This window comes from Cydia amplana, chromosome 15 (assembly GCF_948474715.1).
Source record: "Cydia amplana chromosome 15, ilCydAmpl1.1, whole genome shotgun sequence".
Lineage (NCBI taxonomy): Eukaryota > Metazoa > Arthropoda > Insecta > Lepidoptera > Tortricidae > Cydia > Cydia amplana.
In genome coordinates, this window is record NC_086083.1 from 9,620,366 (window position 1) to 9,639,267 (window position 18,902).

Consider the following 18,902-nt stretch of genomic DNA (forward strand, 5'->3'; position numbering starts at 1 on the left):
ACGATGCAATAAGAAAAAGATCTATTTTACTACTATTACTTACCAAAATATCGAAGTAGACTGCTCTAGCGTTAATATTAAAACATTTTAACACTTGATCCGATTACACCTACAAATTGTGTAACAAAGCTTCTGAATTTTATTGGAATCGGACTAATATTTCCATAATTTTCTTCATGTTAACGGCCTTAGGTAGGCAATATATTACTTATAACGAATTATCATCAAAACAATATAATTCTTAATCTTCCTTTAAGTAATTTAATTATCAACAGATGAAATATTTTTTTTTTGATGGGACACTTGAATTATGAAAAATTATTGAGTAAAACATTTCTTATTCTGTTTTCTTTCTTTATTCTTCCTCCAATTGTCTTGCTTCTGCCGAACAACATACGTACTTATTCGATTATCGCAATAGTTATCCATAAACCAAAACAATTTAAACAGGTTATATCGCGTATAATGTACATGTGTATTGTTGGTAACAATACCGCCGCCGCATCAAATTGACTCCACACAGCAACAGCGATGACGTCCACCGTCACGTCACCTGACCGGTTAGCCGGCGACGGGCCCGGGGACCGGTCCGCGGGGGGACGGGCAGAATCGAATTAACGGCTCGCGGAACGCACACATATCGCGTCGCGTCCAAATTAATTATAAATTATAAAAATATTGTTGTAACTACCAGTAATTAAAAATAGTGTTTACAGTCCGCTATCGTTTTATTCAGCAGTCTAGATCTCCTGGATTCATGTAAATACTACGAACTAGGCACTAGACGCAACATGTATAAGAAATACATCCCGACGTTCCGAGCCCTTTAAAGCGACGAGTTGACTAAGAAATCATAATTTTATCAGTCAAATGTATTCAAAACAAGTTATATGCTGTATCTAGTGGACAAGAATGATATATGGGTTAAAGGTACGAGTTTGTAAAGTTCCCACAGGAATGTTCTATTGAAATAGTTGGAACGTGCGCTGCTCGCGGCACGGCAGGTGGGCTTTGAATTTTTATTTACTCATTTATTTACGGACTTTGCCATTTGTTTTGCAAATTTCTGATGGGTTTTAACTGCCTTCCATTTTTTGTTTTGACTGTGCGATTAATTTTACCGATTGTACCGTGTTTTATCGTTGCGGGATCAAGAAACGAATGCCAAATTGCAGCACTAACGACCACGGAGCAAAGCCTCAGACAGACAGGCGGACATGGCGAAACTATAAGCGTTCCTAGTTGATTGCTGCCTGGTATCACCAGGCTAGGGGTAGTGGGGTTAGATACCGGCCGGCAGCGATAAAGCTGGCCTACAACGGATTCACAGTCGTCCACAAAAGACGACGGAAGACCGCCCCACAAGGATGGGGCGCGACTGGAAACAGTCTCCGAAGCAGAAATGCGGTATAAGAGACCTCTCACACCCTACCAAAAGGGAGGGTGTCGAAGGACATATACGAACAAAATTACTTTCCTAGCAACCATTGATTAGAACTGCTATCTAAATTAATTTATACTTCATCAATTTAATACCCTCGTATTATACATATATAGCCAAGCAAATTTCGGAAAATTAAACAAACAAATGAAATATTATTCTCGAGCCGTAATTGATAATTTGGATCAATAAATCCGGGGCTCAGATCTCCGGTTGCTCTGCTATTATAATTTATTTCATTCCTTTAAATAAAAATAAAGAGAGGCTTGACGTGGAATAATAAAACATTTTCAGAAATGAAACCATACGGAATTACTAATTAATACGGAATATTGATTGCTTGTGCAGCTTGTATTGCACGTAGTACGTAGTATCTATGTAGTACCAAAGAATAAAATAATAGTACTAAGTACAGAAGACTCACTCTCTAACAAAACGCGCGTCTGTTACGATCAGCACAGATATGGCCGCTAGTTAGCGACAGCGCCACGCGCGGCTTATGGCTTTCCCCAAAATTGGGGCCGAACGGATGTACTTTTAGCTACCTGTAGCAAAGCGACGAAATCGCGGAGTGAGACACGCCTGGTAGTACAAACATCCAAATGTCTAACCATTCGTAAAGTATAGGTAAACAGCTAATAGGTTAAAAGAGACAGGAAAATAACTAAATCATTAAAACTAAACTAGTACCTATCAAACTAAAGACCAGGCAGTCAGATAAGTACTTCGACTAGAAAATAATCTTGGCCATCCAAAGAAGTAACGCTACCAGCCTGGGCACCATAACTTATTATAATTCGACCCAGTTTTTATTCATAAGTTTATCTTAAACGATTAAAAAACTGATTTATTAACTAGTCAAAGTGTGTCAAGTAAAAAGACAAGCATTTGAAAATAAAAAAATAAAAAAATAAAAAAAATCATGCATCAAGCATTTAAGCAATAAGAACTAAATTAGAACGAACATTACATATGAAGTGATATAACCACATTGCTAAACTATATAGGTAAGAGAAAATAGTAATTCAAACAAATAAATATTTATTTTCCTTATAGCGTACACTTTGCTAGCAAATAAATCAAGTCAACATTAACTGTTTCCTCCAATCTCCGTTCTAGATTCTGTCTTCTGTTAAATATTGTTGGCTGAGCATTGTTCGTATTTTTGGTTCATTTTCTAGGCTAGCTTTTGCCCGCGACTTCGTCTGCGTGAAGTTAGTAATTTGGGTAGCAAATTTTTACCCAATCTTCTTTTTATCGATTTCCCATACAAACTTCCCCGGGACTCAATCTATCTATGGAGATGGAACCGCTGAACCGATTTCGTTGTAATTTGGTATGGACCAAATTACAACGAAATCGGTTCAGCGGTTTAAGCGTGAAGAGGTAACAGAAAGACAGACAGACACACTTTCGCATTTATAATATTAGTATGGATTGTCATCGCTCCGTTTCTGACATCCGACGCGATTTTTACACGGGTTGTCAATCTCGTAAAGTATGTAGTTTTAGCAGAATTATAGATGCAATTTGTGAGTTTGTTCGTTTCTTTTCAGCTCCTTTCGTTTCTTATTTACTTTGTTTCAGTGACAATGTTAGTTAGGTTATCAGCATTTCACGTTTTTGTTAGTAGAAATATACGAGGATACGTACCTCCATTTTGATAACAAACAGAAGCTATATCCTCCTAAGGCCCAACGAAAAATTGAGTATGTAGTCAGTACGGCCCGTAGTCCTACCAGTAGTACTATTGTTTTATACTCATTCAGACCCAAGTACTTAAAAGACTTTTTTTAATGTTATTGTACTTATACAGCACCTTGTACAGCACTTTGATACGAACTTGTTAAAGGGCTCACAGATAAAACAAAACAGTCCTTTAGAAGTTCGTACACGCCAATTTCGATAAGCGCAAAATTTGAAATGGGTTTTCTATTAAGTCCTACTGGTAGGACCGTGGTACGCTATGACTACTCAATTGTTGTAGGAGCTGGGTCTGAATAAGAAAGTTAATAAGTACTATGGGTAGGACCTTGGGCCTTAGGAGGATATTTAATTCGTTCATAACACGAAGGTAAACTGGCGGAAATTACCCAAGTTCGTTTGAATATCTTCCGAGTCAAATCTTAATTACTTTCAAGATTTCCTTTGAAAAGAAAAGAGCGAAAGAAAAACAATTGGGTGGAGAAAATAATGAGGAAAATAGGAATAAGTTACGAGTACACTAGGTATATTATATATAACTTGAATTCTTTGAAGACGCCTCGTATAAGCTTGTATAATTCTTTTAGATTGTAAATGTTTCATTTCAGTAAGCATCTCTTACTGAAATGAAACATTAATTTGATTTTTTAAGTCAAAACGATGGAACTTTTTACTTACGCAGAATTAAAAGAATTCCTAATTTGATTATTTAGGTTACCTATTTTGATTAGTTGCATGTTTTTTATATACGCCTTTTTGTTACAAGAAAGCTGGAAAATAACATCGATCCTTTTTAGTAGATATTTATGCATACATGCATCTATATTTATTTTAAATATTTATTGTTTCTCCACTTTGGACTTTACGGGCTTATAAATCCCGGTCTTTTGATAGGCTTGCGTGGGGATATAGATCCAACACGTAGAGGCTCTTTGGAGAGCTTTATTATTATTATATACAATGTAAAGGTACATTTAAACAATAGAGACATAGTAATATTAGAAATTTATCTATGTTAGCGCCTTCGAAATGCAGCTTCAATTGAATTCAACACAAAGAGGGAAAATTCATGTGACATGCGGCCATATGACGACTGCAGACATAAGGCTGGGACATGTCCGTGAGAATCCCTTTTATCGATAAAGATTATATTTTGACGATGCGGTAGCCTCGTCTATAGCCTGAAAATTGAACGATTTTAGAGACTTCAAACCCTGGTAAGAGTAAATATTTGTTTATGTCAGCTCATATCCAACATACAACACTAATTTTATTTGAAAACCGTCTCAATATTTATTTATCTTGATTTATTTTGTCATGAAACTATTGGTAACGATGCAAAATATGTATAAAGAAACGTACACATTAAGTACATTGCATAAAAATATGCGACGACGAGCTTGACGCCTTTGACTAATACTGGTTGGAAATTGCTCATGATCGCGATACGTCGAAAAATGTAAAAAGATGGCAGATACTCAGTGCTGGCACACTCTAGGCTCGTAAACAAAACTATATGAAAACTGAAAAATAATATATTTTGTATACATAAAAATGGGTTTAACAGTGGGAACATGCATGAAGTCGAGTTTGCATGCAGCGATACTTTTATATAAAACCGTATGAACAGGGCTCCCCAACTAGGCATCCAGTTAATGAATTAAAAACTATAGAATTATGCCTAAACATAAAGGTACTAAAATGTCTAGGATATCAATACATAGTATAAAACAAGAGCTTCGCTTCCCGCTGTCTGTCAATATGTATGCTTAGATCTTTAAAACTACGCAACGGATTTTGATGCGGTTTTTTTTAAATAGATAGAGTGATTCAAAAGAAAGGTTCATGTATAATTTGTTAACCCGTGCGAAGCCGGGGCGGGTCGCTAGTCGATAATATAACTAGCACGTCTCTACAGGCAACAAAATGTACATTGGAGCGGCACGGCAGTCACATGACGTCTGAATTGAGAACTTATTCGATAAAGAAGCAGGACGACAGTTTTCAATGAGATCCGGACCTTTATTGGAAAGGGGAATTGGAATATTTCAATGTTACAATATTATTTATTTATTTAAACTTCAAAGAAAAATATACAAATAGGGGACTTCATGTCTAAAGGCATTCTCGTTCACGTTTCTACTTAAATATTGGAAATAGACAATGGCGTATTTAGAATTCGTCCGTTGAGGTAAAATAAATTAATTGTTTTGTAATTAATGTTTAAATGAAATAAATTATCTAAGAGACACACCGACCGTAAAACAATAAAATTAAGTACTCTTCTTCCTCGCGTTATCCCGGCATTTTGCCACGGCTCATGGGAGCCTGGGGTCCGCTTGGCAACTAATCCCAGTAATTGGCGTGGGCACTAGTTTTTACGAAAGCGACTGCCATCTGACCTTCTAACCCAGAGGGTAAACTAGGTCCGTATTGGGATTAGTCCGGTTTCCTCACGATGTTTTCCTTCACCGAAAAGCGACTGGTAAATATCAAATGATATTTCGTACATAAGTTCCGAAAAACTCATTGGTACGAGCCGGGGTTCGAACCCGCGACCTCCGGATTGAAAGTCGCACGCTCTTACCGCTAGGCCACCAGCGCTTCAGGTAATTAATGTTTATATGAAATAAATTATCTAAGAGACACACCGACCATAAAACAATGAAATTAAGTACAACTAAACCCCTAAATGTAAAATAATAATAGAGACCAGGACAAAACGGAATATTATGCAGGTAAGTTAGATTATACGTAAGACCAAAAATGTATATTACCTACAAATAATAATTATAAAAGTAGTTACAGATTTCCTGTTTTCGTTGGCCGAAAACGGGATAGTTTTAGTCCCTTTCCCTTCTGGCACGAAATCCTAAAAACAAGTAATTTATAAATCAAATTACCCTAATTTTAAAAACTGCATTTGCCCCATTTCCCACCGTTATACCAAACCAAATTAGAGCGAACAAAAAGAGCATTCTATTTCATTGTTATTGCCCATTTGCGTGACGATAATCTTTAGTCAGGACATGCTTTACTTTAGTGAGGCCCATCAAGATCAAAACTACACAGATTACATAATATTATATACACCTAAAACAAAACTGTTGATGGTTAATAGACGTATAAACCTAAAATATGGTGAAAATATCCTAAAAAACACATGTGGTCAAAATACTATCACTAATATCAATACTTACACTACTTATATGGTGCTATAGGATCTTTATAAAAATAGGGTTATACTTAATTTAAAATGCGGGATGCGTAGATTAATTTTTAACATTTCACGTTAACTGTCCATTTATTTTGCATGCAGTTCAATAATATTTTCTTTGAATGACAATAAATATGTAGGTAGGACCTATAACGATTGTTCCATAAAATTAACAAAAAATACCATGTATTAGTCAGTTTTGTAATAAATACCCGTAAAGTACTTGCATGCATTTGTTATATATACCTAACCTTAACGTATATACCTATACCTATATTTAACCACATTAAAAACAGAATACATCCCCGTAACAACTTGTTCAAACATAACTCTGCCCACGACATACCCCTCTAATTGCTTCAGAATAACTAACACTATAACAATAACCAACAAGTTTAATGGGACTTAATTCTAAGCTTCACCATGTGTAATTAATGAGCTTAAACTACATCAGAATGACTACAGTACATCAAAATGATTATAACTTCAAAGGCAAAGTTTTGAGCTCATAAGATTATTAACTGGTCTTTGCGAGACAAAATGACCTAAGCGTCTTGAATTTCCTAAAGTTGTACGTCTTTTGCTATCAAGTATAACGGTACTAGAATAATGTGTGCGGAAACCTCAGTGCGTGCTTACACAATATCGTATTAGCGTGTTGAACTGTATACCGCTGTAATAAAGGTGGTTCTAGCTAATCTAGTGCGATAAATAGCTTGTTATTTCATTGAATACTTTCATTAGGTGATTATGTCTCGTAATATTGATAATTGATAAAAGTTTTTTGGTGGGATATACATATAGATACAATCCTAGAATCATAACGCTTCTTGTAGTTGAGTAAAAAATAAACATTCTCCAGCTTTGATTAGGTAATTTTAATTTAAAAATCGGTTGAACAACGAAACAGCCTAATTAGCCGTGAAAGGTTAATGAATATAACGTTAACGAGCCGATTAGAGCCACGACCAGCGCTGAACGAGTTTATTACAGGATCTAATTAATAGGGAATCATCTAAGTACCTTAATAAACTATAACAGTAGGTACAGCGATTTTGGGGTCACAACCGACAGCCTAAAGTGTAACTGAGTATGCCATTACGACGTACGCACCCACAAAGGTGGCCTTAACTAGCCACGGAATGGGTGCCGCAACGTAAACCTAGGCCCTATGCCTACGTACTAATATACACGTACCGCACTTAACCCGTGGAGCGCCTTAGTATCACACGTGTGATACTAACTCAATTTGGGTCGTAGCGACTCAGTATCAGACGTGTGTTACTACAAATCAAATTGCTTTGCACTAATTTGTTGTATGATGGGCGTTCGACGGGTTGTAGGTAATCGGAAAGATTGAAAGTCCTTTGGCCGGCCGGCCGGAAAGGGGAGGCCTTTGCCTAACAGTGGGACACTTTATAGGGTTTAAAACAGTAGCGATTTCATAACTAGGTATCTATTAATTGAAAAATCTTTAAACCAGTTTTATAAAGGTATAATGTTCCGTAGGATTTTCTGAGCTATACCGCGAAAATCGAAGTTCGCAAATTGCGGGCATTTTTCTCTGTCACTCTAATTACGCCTTAATTGGAGTAAAAGAGAAAGATCCCCGCAATTTGCAAAATTCGGTTTTCGCAGTAGCCCGTCTGTAACTATATTGTTGCCTTACCTACCTTACCTTACTTTATTTTTGGAATCATCCCAAAGCATCGTTCTCGGCTTTATCTAAATGAAATTTAAATAACACAAGAAAAGCATTAAGATAATTTTACTGCCCTGTTAGAAAAGTCTAAGTAAGATTTCTACTGCCTTTCAAATTATCTGTTAATTCAATAAGCGGTCCTAAGAAAATACTGTGATTACATGTTTTGATTTGGCAAAATCCATAAGGCCGAATTCGTGATTTTTTTTAAATAGTAATAGTAATAAATAAACTGAAATAAAAACCTATTTACCGAGTCTGATTGGAAGCAACCTTTGAAGTACAAACCCGGCTAACTTTGCTTATAATCAATTGTACAAACGAGGCTATCACAGATTCTGATCCGCATGCCGCTCCGGCGTGTGAGTAAGACAACGCTTTGTACGTATATAGCGATGTCCCGCTCGCAGACCCACTTCCAATGAGAAAATCATTTTAGACGTTTAGGTGGCCTAGCCTAGATGGCAATCATTTACGCTACGATAACGATATGCTATCTGTCTCTATCACTCTTACTAGTGCGATAGAGAGACAGATAGCGTTTCGTCGTCGAAGCTCAAACGATTGGTATCTTGGTTAGGCACCTAGAACTAGTCATAACCGTCTGTTGTAAGTGAAACACGTCCCCAGGGCCTCAAAACATAAGCGAGTTGACATTTCACTGCCGAAAAGGGTAGGAATAGGTACTTCCAGGGCTATAACCGAGAAAATCGAAGTTCGCAAATTGCGGGCATCTTTCTCTGTCACTCTTCATTGGAGTAAAAGAGAAAAATACCCGTAATTTGCGAAATCCGGTTTTCGCGGTACACCCTCAGAGAATATTCCCAATTTCGCAACTAGCATAAAATGGCAACGAAAACGGTCAAGCATTTATCATTCTCTATTCTCTACTCGCCTTGGTGTAAATAATAAATAGTAGCTCAAACCGGGACAAATGGAAGAAGAGGGGAAGTCCTTTGCCCAGCAGTGGGATACAATAGGCTCCCAATAATAATAATAAGTGTGTAGTACGTAGAGCCTAGCTCTTAAATTGAATGATGAATGAGTTACGTATGTAAGTTGTCCATCTTTCTATAGGTCAGGTCAATACGGGTAAGTGGGACATACGGTAAAGTGTGGCTGGCCACATTGGGGCCTGTTTACACATTGATTATTATAGTACTTGCGTTTAGTGACAAATGTATGAGCTCGCAACACTAATCAGTGTATAAACATGCCCCAATGTAAATCCCAGCCACACTTACCCGTATTTACCTAATAATATATGGCCCCAGAGTAAAAAAAACTAACAATCAAGGATAGTAAATAAATGAATAGTGTAAGTCAGTCAACAGTCAAGCTATTTATTTGTATTAAATAAGGAATCCTAAGTATACAGAATGACCTATAAAGTCACTAAGCAGAGTATGGCTGATCGTTAAAATTTCAGTCTGTATTTTTTAACCATGCGTGATTAAGTAAGGAACAAGGAAGAATCCAAGTTCATTGACGAGAAGCGTTGGCTATTCTTATTTCAAAGTCGATTTCAAATAAGGAAAACAGCAATTTTAATATAAAAGCTAATATTTCCTATGGAACCATCGTTAAAGAAATATTTCATTTAAAATGATTGTCTGAATTGCCTGAGGGAATATATGGACGCTATTAAAGTAATAGCGTTGTAATTAATAATTGCCATTTTTATTTGCACGCATTTGCGTTATTGTATCGTATACTGCTATTTTATTAATTTACCGGAATCAATAAAAGGACTTTAAAGTAAAACATTACCTTATAGCAAAGTATGTATTTAAAATATAAAAAAACGAATAGTGATGATGCGAGAAAATGAACTGCAAATTATGAGATGATAACCCAGGGGAAGGTAAAAGGCATCCAATATTAATAATACCTATTAAATTAAAATTAAATTAAATTAAATTAAATTTATTTAAGACCAACAAAGGATCAATTTCGTTAGTGACACATTTAATCTTACAACTAATGTTAGTAGGTACACACACACAAACTTATTAACTAACTACATTAATCATTATATTTACATATTTATTTATTTATTTATGCACATATGGAGTGCACCACAGTGGTTCAGGTAGGCCCCATCAAACCTGTCTGCATACATGGCTAGGATGCTGTTGGTGCTGTTCCTCACCCTGCATAACAATGAAGTGGCTCTTTTGCGCATAATGGCAGCAAAACTATCTACGCGCGCCTCCGCAAACATTGTTGACGCGCTGCAGTAGCGAGGAAGCCCCATCAGCACCCTAAATGCATTATTGTACTGTACACGCAGGGCACTGTACTGCCTTTGCGTGTAGTTCACCCACAGGCTGCTGGTGTAAAAAGATGTACAAAAGGCTCGGAATAACGTAACCTTTACTGCCGGTGAGCTACAAGCGAACCTGCGGGCAATCATGTTCGCCCTCACAGCCAGTGCCCTGCGCTCCCTTTCGACGTCGGCACCGTCCTTGAGGTCAGAGGTAATCATATGTCCCAGGTACTTAAAATTGTCTACCAACTTAAGCGGGGTTTTGTTTAGTTGTAATACTGGGACTGTTGATGGACATTTACCTCTGACTCCAAACACCATCATTTCGCTCTTTGCAGAGTTGTATTTAAGCCCGTGTGCTGCAGCGTACCGCTCGCAGACCGTTATAAGCCTCGCGAGACCACAGGGTGACGCGCTCAACAGCACCATGTCGTCCGCGTAGCTAATATTGTTAATGCAAACGCCCTGCACGTGGCAACCGACATGTGTGCTGCTGAGCTCGGCAATAAGTCCATTTACGTATAGATTGAAGAGCTTCGGGGAGGTTAGCCCTCCCTGCCTTACCCCGCACTCCAAACTATACGGTTCCGACAACGCTCCTGCCCATCGAACGCTATTGACCTGTCTTGTGTACCAGAATTTGAAAATGGATATAAGCTCCGGAGGTACCTCCATCTCCATAAGCTTTCTCCATAGTATATCATAACAGACCAGGTCAAAAGCCCTCGATAGGTCGAGAAAGCACGCATAAACAGGTGTGTCTCTATCAGTATAATACCTAACAGTCTGCTTTAAACACAATATAGCACTTTCAGTCGACAATCCGGGCCTAAACCCGAACTGATTGCCGTGCAGCTGTATATACTTATCTAATTGTGTATTAAGCAGACTGTCAAGTATTTTTGCAATAACAGTGGCAAGAGAAATTGGCCTGTAGTTGGTCTTGTCCGACGTATCTCCAGTCTTGTTTTTTACAATCGGAACCACAACGGTTTTTATTAGTTCGGCCGGTAAATACGAATGTCCCAGACACAAAGTATATAACATTGCCAGCACTCGAGGTAGGTGTGGGCCCGCATATTGCAGGTGTTCGATGCTGAGACCATCGTGCCCCGGGGATTTGCCTCTAGACATTTTCTTTATCGTTTTCGTGACATCCTCGGCGGTTATTTTAGTCCCGATCGTAATGGTCTCAGCCTCGCACCCTGCATGTGATGGCCCTAGTGGTGAGCGAACCAAAAATTGATTTTTAACCTATTGATACGAGTACCTACTGTATCCTGGTCACGGCACCACGTATAGGGCCAGGATACCCGTACACGAACCTAACCACTAAACGATCACGGCCGTGGTTACGACACTACAGTAGGTGCGTACAAGCCATAATTGAGTATTTTCAATGTGGAGAAGACCGTTTGAAGGACATTTATAAGCTCTTTTGTAGCTTTTAACATTTTTTTTCTACTCCCGTACTTTTATTTGTCATTTAAAAGGTCGTACACACACCTTTAAACCCCTATGTTATATTTGTCAAGACAAGTCTTTAGTCTATTCCCCAAAAAAGTATTTGTGCATACACGCAGTATCTTTTTGGTACTTTTACGATACTTCGTGTAATCACCACTTAAAAAATATTGTATGAAATACATTGTTGCCAACCTAATTTTAATTGTTATCTCTGACAGATGAGTACTAACTAGTATAAACAATAAAATTGCTTCAGAAGTCAGAAACGCGCATGTGACACCCGTAATATAGCAAGATCCATACTCTACGAACACCGCTTAGCTTTGCTTGTTAGTCTCCATAGGCTACTGTGGCCAAAATCGAGAAAGAAACTGTCCAAAATTGTAATTTAACTAAGAGCAAGTACCAGGGCCTCATTAGTTACAAGAAGGTGTCGCTGACCAACCGGGCGTGGGGCGCGAGGCGCGGTGGCCGGGTCGCGTATCTTAGCTGTATACTTTTGATTTGTTTACCTACATATATGTATGTCCTATATGATTCCACTTGTTTAAAGTATTATTTTTGTTGAATGAAAAATATTTGTTAAATTTACAAAATGTTTTCAAAGTAAGTGCTTGGTCGTAGAAAAAGTATTGTATGCAACGTTGTTTAACTGAGTCAAAAAATACTCGTGGCGTCTTTATTAACAATTTTCGGCTTCGCCTCAAATTGTTACTCACGCCACTCGCCTTTTTTGACCCCTCTTAAACAACGGTTGCATAAAATACTATTTCGTTTGTACACATAAGGTAAATGGACTGGTGCTCGACGCGGTCCCAGTACATGTCACCTTGAAACTTAAGTCATTGTCAATAGATGTGACAGCAGGGTGTCATCTATTGGGCATTAGCACTAGTACGTTAAACTTATTCCACTTACAGAATATCGGTAGAGCAGAAGAAGAAAAGCTAGATCCATAAATGGCGTAACAATCACGGAGCGTGAGTGTGCGTAAGCAGGTAGAAAATAGGCCCCACATAGACCTCTTGTTCTCAAACTTAATTTACGGTACGACAACAAACATTTCAAAACGTTAAGGAGCCGTAACCCTTTGAATGAAGGCCTAATTAAAGGCCCTCGACGCACCCAATTGTTCCTTACCGTTTAATTGCGGACCAAGAACCGCATAGTAAATATGTGAGTTGGTAAAAGGTAAGAGGCCCTTTAAGACAATAGTTTTTGTAATTGGATTACCTAATTTGCCTATACCTCTCGCGTCGAATGATGGTCCTTTTGCCAGATCATTTTTGTATGGAGTAGTTGTCACGTATAATGTTTGTATAACATTTTTGTAAGTTTAGGACACTAATTTATTTAGAAACGTAATACCTATTTAAGTAATAAAAATACGGTGAAAACATATTTCTTCAATTACTTTTTAAATTAAGCCCAATAAGGAACTAGTTATAGGAACCACCATTCGTCCCAAGTGGTATTATTTAAACCTTGCCAATGCTGGTTCGGGTTATAACGTACCTACAACTTTAGCCTCTTAGAAATTGCAAGCTTATAATATTGTGCAGAAAAAAACTTATTTGAAAGCATATATAGCTAACGCAATATTTTCCTGGGTCAAAAACTTTTTAGTATCTATAAATTATTTTCTGTGAACGTCATAAAAAAATTGAGCCTTATTTTCTTGCTTGACCCTTAACAGCATATTCGAACGTTCTATTTCTTAAAATTTGAACGATGAAAGTTTTAGTAAAATATGCCCAAATCATTAACTTTAATGGTGTCCATAAAAAAAGACGCCCAATTCCCGAAACATTTTAGATCTTCCCTTTTTTTTACCGAGCAACCAGTTAAGGATCCAAATGTTCAAATGAGCCTACCGAATAAAAACGCTAATGATAGAAGCAACCTTGGCGGTGACAGGGCCAAAACAATGAGCTTGTGAGTCACCTCGGATAGTTTTCTTAAATGACTCATCGTCTTCATTCTAAATAAAGGGCTGTGTCACCAGCGAGGAGTCAAGGCCGAAACGAGCGTGAAATTTGCACAAGTAAAATGTACCTGTTCCGTTAATACTACTCGTAAATTTTAAGGTAACAATTGGATTTAGTTTAGACTGCACCTTACAAAAGTATGAAATTTTGAAAGTAGACAGACAAGCTTAAGAACCTTCCTTAAGAAGGCCCTTCTTTGGCGCAAGTACCTAATATTATACATATCACACGAAGAAATTTTATCGGTGATGAGAAACCAATTCTTCAAATTCAGTCATGTTATGGATGTTTAATAATAGTTTATAGTATCCGCTTATCACCAACCGCGTCAGTACCAACCAAAAGCATTCTGAAAATGATCTCGGAACGTGTAGACTGTATTTATCTCAACCACGGCTGTGGTATACACCTAAACCAAAATGTCAGATACGTACACTGATACCTGAGAACTTGTGAGGCGAACTACCTAAGATAGCGCAGAAATTGAAATTAGTCAAAGTGACATTATATCAATATTTTGACATTTTTTATTTATTTTATTAATTAACATTATTAACTTATTTGTAATTTAATGCTCGAATATTTATTATCATTTATGCAAGCCGTTATTATCTATTATATTTTGATTTAATTTCATTTCTTTTTAATTTCAATTAATTTATTTATATTTTGCTACAAAATGACATTGTATAGTTTATAGAGCATAATACTAACACTATTTTATAAGGCATAGTCGTAAGTCGTAAGTACTAACAAAAATGATCCCTGATGGTCCTTAATAAATGAATTTATTTATTTATTATTTTATCAACACATACTTTTTATTGTCATGGACGTGGATGTGAAAAATCCGCAAAAACATTGCTTTCCCGAGGCCCAACTCTACTCTTGGAAGTTATACTACCATATTATACGACTATTTGATTACTATTTTTATTTGATTCTAGTTTTACTGCGTTACTAAGCATATAACTGCACATTCGTGCGCCAGTCACGTATAATTTTCACGATCTTTATTACGCGCTTAAGGGTAACATTCCATTTCTGACCGCAGCTGCACTACTAGTACTGAACGCGTCGGTGTTACTGTCAATTTCCATAGTAAAATGAACAGTAGTGCAGCTGCGGTTGGAAATGGACTGTCACCTTAAGGGTAACATTCCATTTCTGACCGCAGCTGTACTTGGTACTGGTACTGAACGCGTCGGTGTTACTGTCAATTTCCATAGTAAAATGAACAATAGGTAGTGCAGCTGCGGTTGGAAATGGACTGTTACCTTAAGTGTAACATTCCATTTCTGACCGCAGCTGCACTACTAGTACTGAACGCGTCGGTGTTACTGTCAATTTCCATAGTAAAATGAACAGTAGTGCAGCTGCGGTTGGAAATGGACTGTCACCTTAACTCGCTCAAGTATTCGTTCATTCTTTTGGGACCACCCAAATAGAATAACAATGGATCGTTTGTAATAAAGACGTCTAAGATCATTATAATGTTCTTGATTGTGATTGATGGTCGCAAATTTGTAGTTGAGTAGTTTGTAAAAGAATTATTTTCGCTGGGTTAAGTACAAAATGGATTCGTGCAAAAACGATTTGGTAAAAAATTACAGTCATTACAGACGACGGGTGATGAAAAGCGAATGGGTCAAAAACGTTCGAAAAAACTGGCGTCTCTCCTGTGAACAATACTAAAGTTAACGTTTTAGGTACATTTTATTAAGGCTTTTAATCATACACCTTTTAAGTAGAAGGTTAGAAAATGCCTATTAGGCAAGAAAATTTGCCTTTATTTATTTTATGATATCCACAAGTAAGTTGCACAACCTTAACTCACATTAAAAAAGTTTTTGACTCGAATCGTGCTATACCTACATTAAATATTAAAAACGTCACTTTTTTAGATAATAATGGCATTTGTAAAGAATGTCTGTTAAACCAATTTTTTCCAAAAACAATATAAAAAAATGTTGATACATATTTCGCAAAATTTTGATGACTTAGCGTAAGATCACATAATTGCGCATATTCAGCGCGAAGTATTTCAATTTGGAGTTCCCAAGAAAATTTCCGTCGACAGTGGTATGCTTATAGCATTTTTACGCCCGACCCGACGACAAGAGAAGACAAGTTCAAAATATGGGGCATTATCTATGAAAAGGGACCTTATTGCCGATGGCGCTTACGCCGCACAGCGTCGCGCGGCATTGTATTTATATCGCATCGTTAATAATGGCGTAACCGCCATCGACAATAAGATCCCTTTTCATAGATAACGTCACATATGTAGGTACAAGTAGGGTAGCTACTTTATTAACTTAAGGAGTAGAACATATGGATGTAACGGAATTCCCTCGCCAGACTTTTTGACGAGACTTGACGGGATTTTTTTGTCGATCGGTGTCAGTCTGTAGGTAATCAAATCTTTCAAGAGAATTTGATCTACCTCTCGGATTCATATTGAGTTATTGAGAAAAATCGTACGTATGCAAAGCTATGCTCGTTAAACTAGGAGACGTATTCTGATTGTAAAAACAGATTATGCATTTGATCTGGATAGCTAGATTAGGTCGATATTTAGGATTTACGAACCGCATCGCCTACGTGTAATAACAACTTGTACGAGCAGGGGCCCGTTTCTCAAAAGCTTGTAACGTGTAATACAAGTGCTTCCACTTGTATTACACGTTACGCTTCTCCCTTTCTAACAAAAGCTGTCAAAAAGTGACATGGTGTGATGAAAATGCACTTACCGAAGGCGCCGTGAGTAACTGCAGCGCCTCACTAAGGTGCTTCAGCGTCAGCGTGTTCGTCTCCGCCTCCCCATCATTTCCAGAATGGTGTATCGAGGACTGCCTGGACCTGAACTCCGGCTTCTTGCCCCCTGAGCCGCCGTTGGCGAACTGGTGCTGCGAGGACGCTCGCCGAAACGAGCACGCCATTTTGATTTTGTGGTGAGCTCACGTCATAGTTCTGTAAAGAAGGAAGATGTTGTTATGGGTTGGCTGATGGTTGTTGTCTTGTATATTATAACCCTAGAAACATATTTTTATTGTGAATGTACATGATTTAGATTTAGATATTTATTCTCATAATATGAAATTTTTTACATTATAAATTATGCTAATCTACATGAATTTATATTATGATCGTCATTAACATAAACATGATCATGGTCATTAAATAATTATTAGATAAAAATTATATATTTATTAGATAAAAATGTCTTAATAATAATCAATCTTCTGTCAACAATTTCATCAATTCATGTAAACAAAATACGGGAATAACTAAGTACGAGTTCATGTTTTTATGAAGTACTTTAATATTTATTCAGTAAGCATACAAAAACATTAACCTATAAAGCTTAAAAACTAAATCTAAAAATAAGTAAAACTACTTAATCTTAAAATATATAACTACAAACTAAATATATCCCTGCGGCATGGTGCCGTAAATGCTGGCAGCATTTCCTCGCTGTATTGCAATAAGTACTTAATCTTTGTGCGAGGAAGTTGCCAGCTCTACGATCACCAGTAGAGTCTGCTATTTTTTTAGATAGCTCTTTAAATAGCGTAGACGCGCTCGGACACCACGGGCCAGGGGTCTCGACGCCAAAAGGTACGAAAACGTATTCGGGGCCTGTGTTAGCGCGCCCCACTAGAGGACTCGCAGACCGGGTCCCCGCCTCCCGCGCCCGCGCCCCGCGCCGCCGCCGCTGGCTGCCGTCTCATCGGCGCGCCGGCCCGCATTCCTCCAGGGCTCTCGGCCAGAGCGCGCGCGCACACCGCTAACAGTACTCGCGATATTCTAGATTTACCATTTTTGTAATTTAATCGCTCAGATCAATATACACTGTTTAAACTATAATTTGGTGTCGTCTTCATCATTTACGAACCTTCGTCAACAAGTTTCGAACCGGATACATACCCTCGCGAGATATCAGAGAATAGATGCGCTAAAAGCGCATTTTTGGAATCGGTATTATAAGGAATTCATTTCAGAACTGCAGGTCCGAAACAAATGGCGCAGGAATGGAGGCCAGCTGAAGCTCGGCGAGATGGTTCTCGTCAAAGACGACCGCTTGCCCCCCAGCAGATGGCTGCTCGGGCGAGTCGCCGCAGTCTACCCGGGCGACGACGGAGTCAGCCGCGTCGCTGACGTCACCACCACCACAGGGACGCTGAGGAGGGCCTACAACAGGCTCTGCCCGCTCCCACTGACATTGGACCAGGATGGTCCAAGGGGGCCAGCTTGTTAGCGCGCCCCACTAGAGGACTCGCAGACCGGGTCCCCGCCTCCCGCGCCCGCGCCCCGCGCCGCCGCCGCTGGCTGCCGTCTCATCGGCGCGCCGGCCCGCATTCCTCCAGGGCTCTCGGCCAGAGCGCGCGCGCACACCGCTAACAGTACTCGCGATATTCTAGATTTACCATTTTTGTAATTTAATCGCTCAGATCAATATACACTGTTTAAACTATAATTTGGTGTCGTCTTCATCATTTACGAACCTTCGTCAACAGCCTGTACATGTTTTTATTTTTAGGTACATACAACGAACGTGTTTTTTTGCCGTTTTTGCGTAATGGTACGGAACCCTTCGTGTGCGAATCTGACTCGCACTTGGCCAGTTTTATTTGTTTAATACAATTAACGAGTTCAATGAAACATTTTCAAAGCTTCAACGATAATATGTACTACACTAAGCCTCGTAATTTCACTATTTTAGATGAAAACTACTGGTGCCAATTCAATTACATAACTAGAACTGGCTCAAGTTTACTGACTTTCACGATAAGTTTGCCAATTCAATTATACGCGTTGCATATACTTAGGTACATAACGTCGGTGATTTGATCAACTTCAGGTTAAAGTCCGTTTCATATCAGCAGTGAACGATCACACTAATGTTAACGATAGCAAATTCGAGGCAGCCATATTGAATTAAGTAAATCGTGCCTACAGCCATTGGGCTTGAAATAATTAAATTGCTTTAATTACGTTTAATTAACAGGGGTCGGACAAAAAGTGCGGATGACGTCAAACCACTTATAGGATGATTTCAAATAGTATTTTTGATTTTCATAAACAATTATCACTTATCATTTATCAACCTC

General features: G+C 38.2%; 1 protein-coding gene across 1 annotated transcript in view; it reads right to left on the reverse strand.

Annotated features, from left to right (window-relative positions):
* Nucleotides 1–16,757, reverse strand: part of LOC134654561 (head-specific guanylate cyclase) — a 78,942-nt gene extending 62,185 nt beyond the window's left edge. The window contains exon 1 of the mRNA XM_063510022.1: nucleotides 16,542–16,757. Coding sequence (XP_063366092.1) covers nucleotides 16,542–16,730 — 189 coding nt within the window. The 5' untranslated portion in view covers nucleotides 16,731–16,757. The remainder of the gene's footprint in view (nucleotides 1–16,541) is intronic.
* Nucleotides 16,758–18,902: the final 2,145 nt, after the last annotated feature.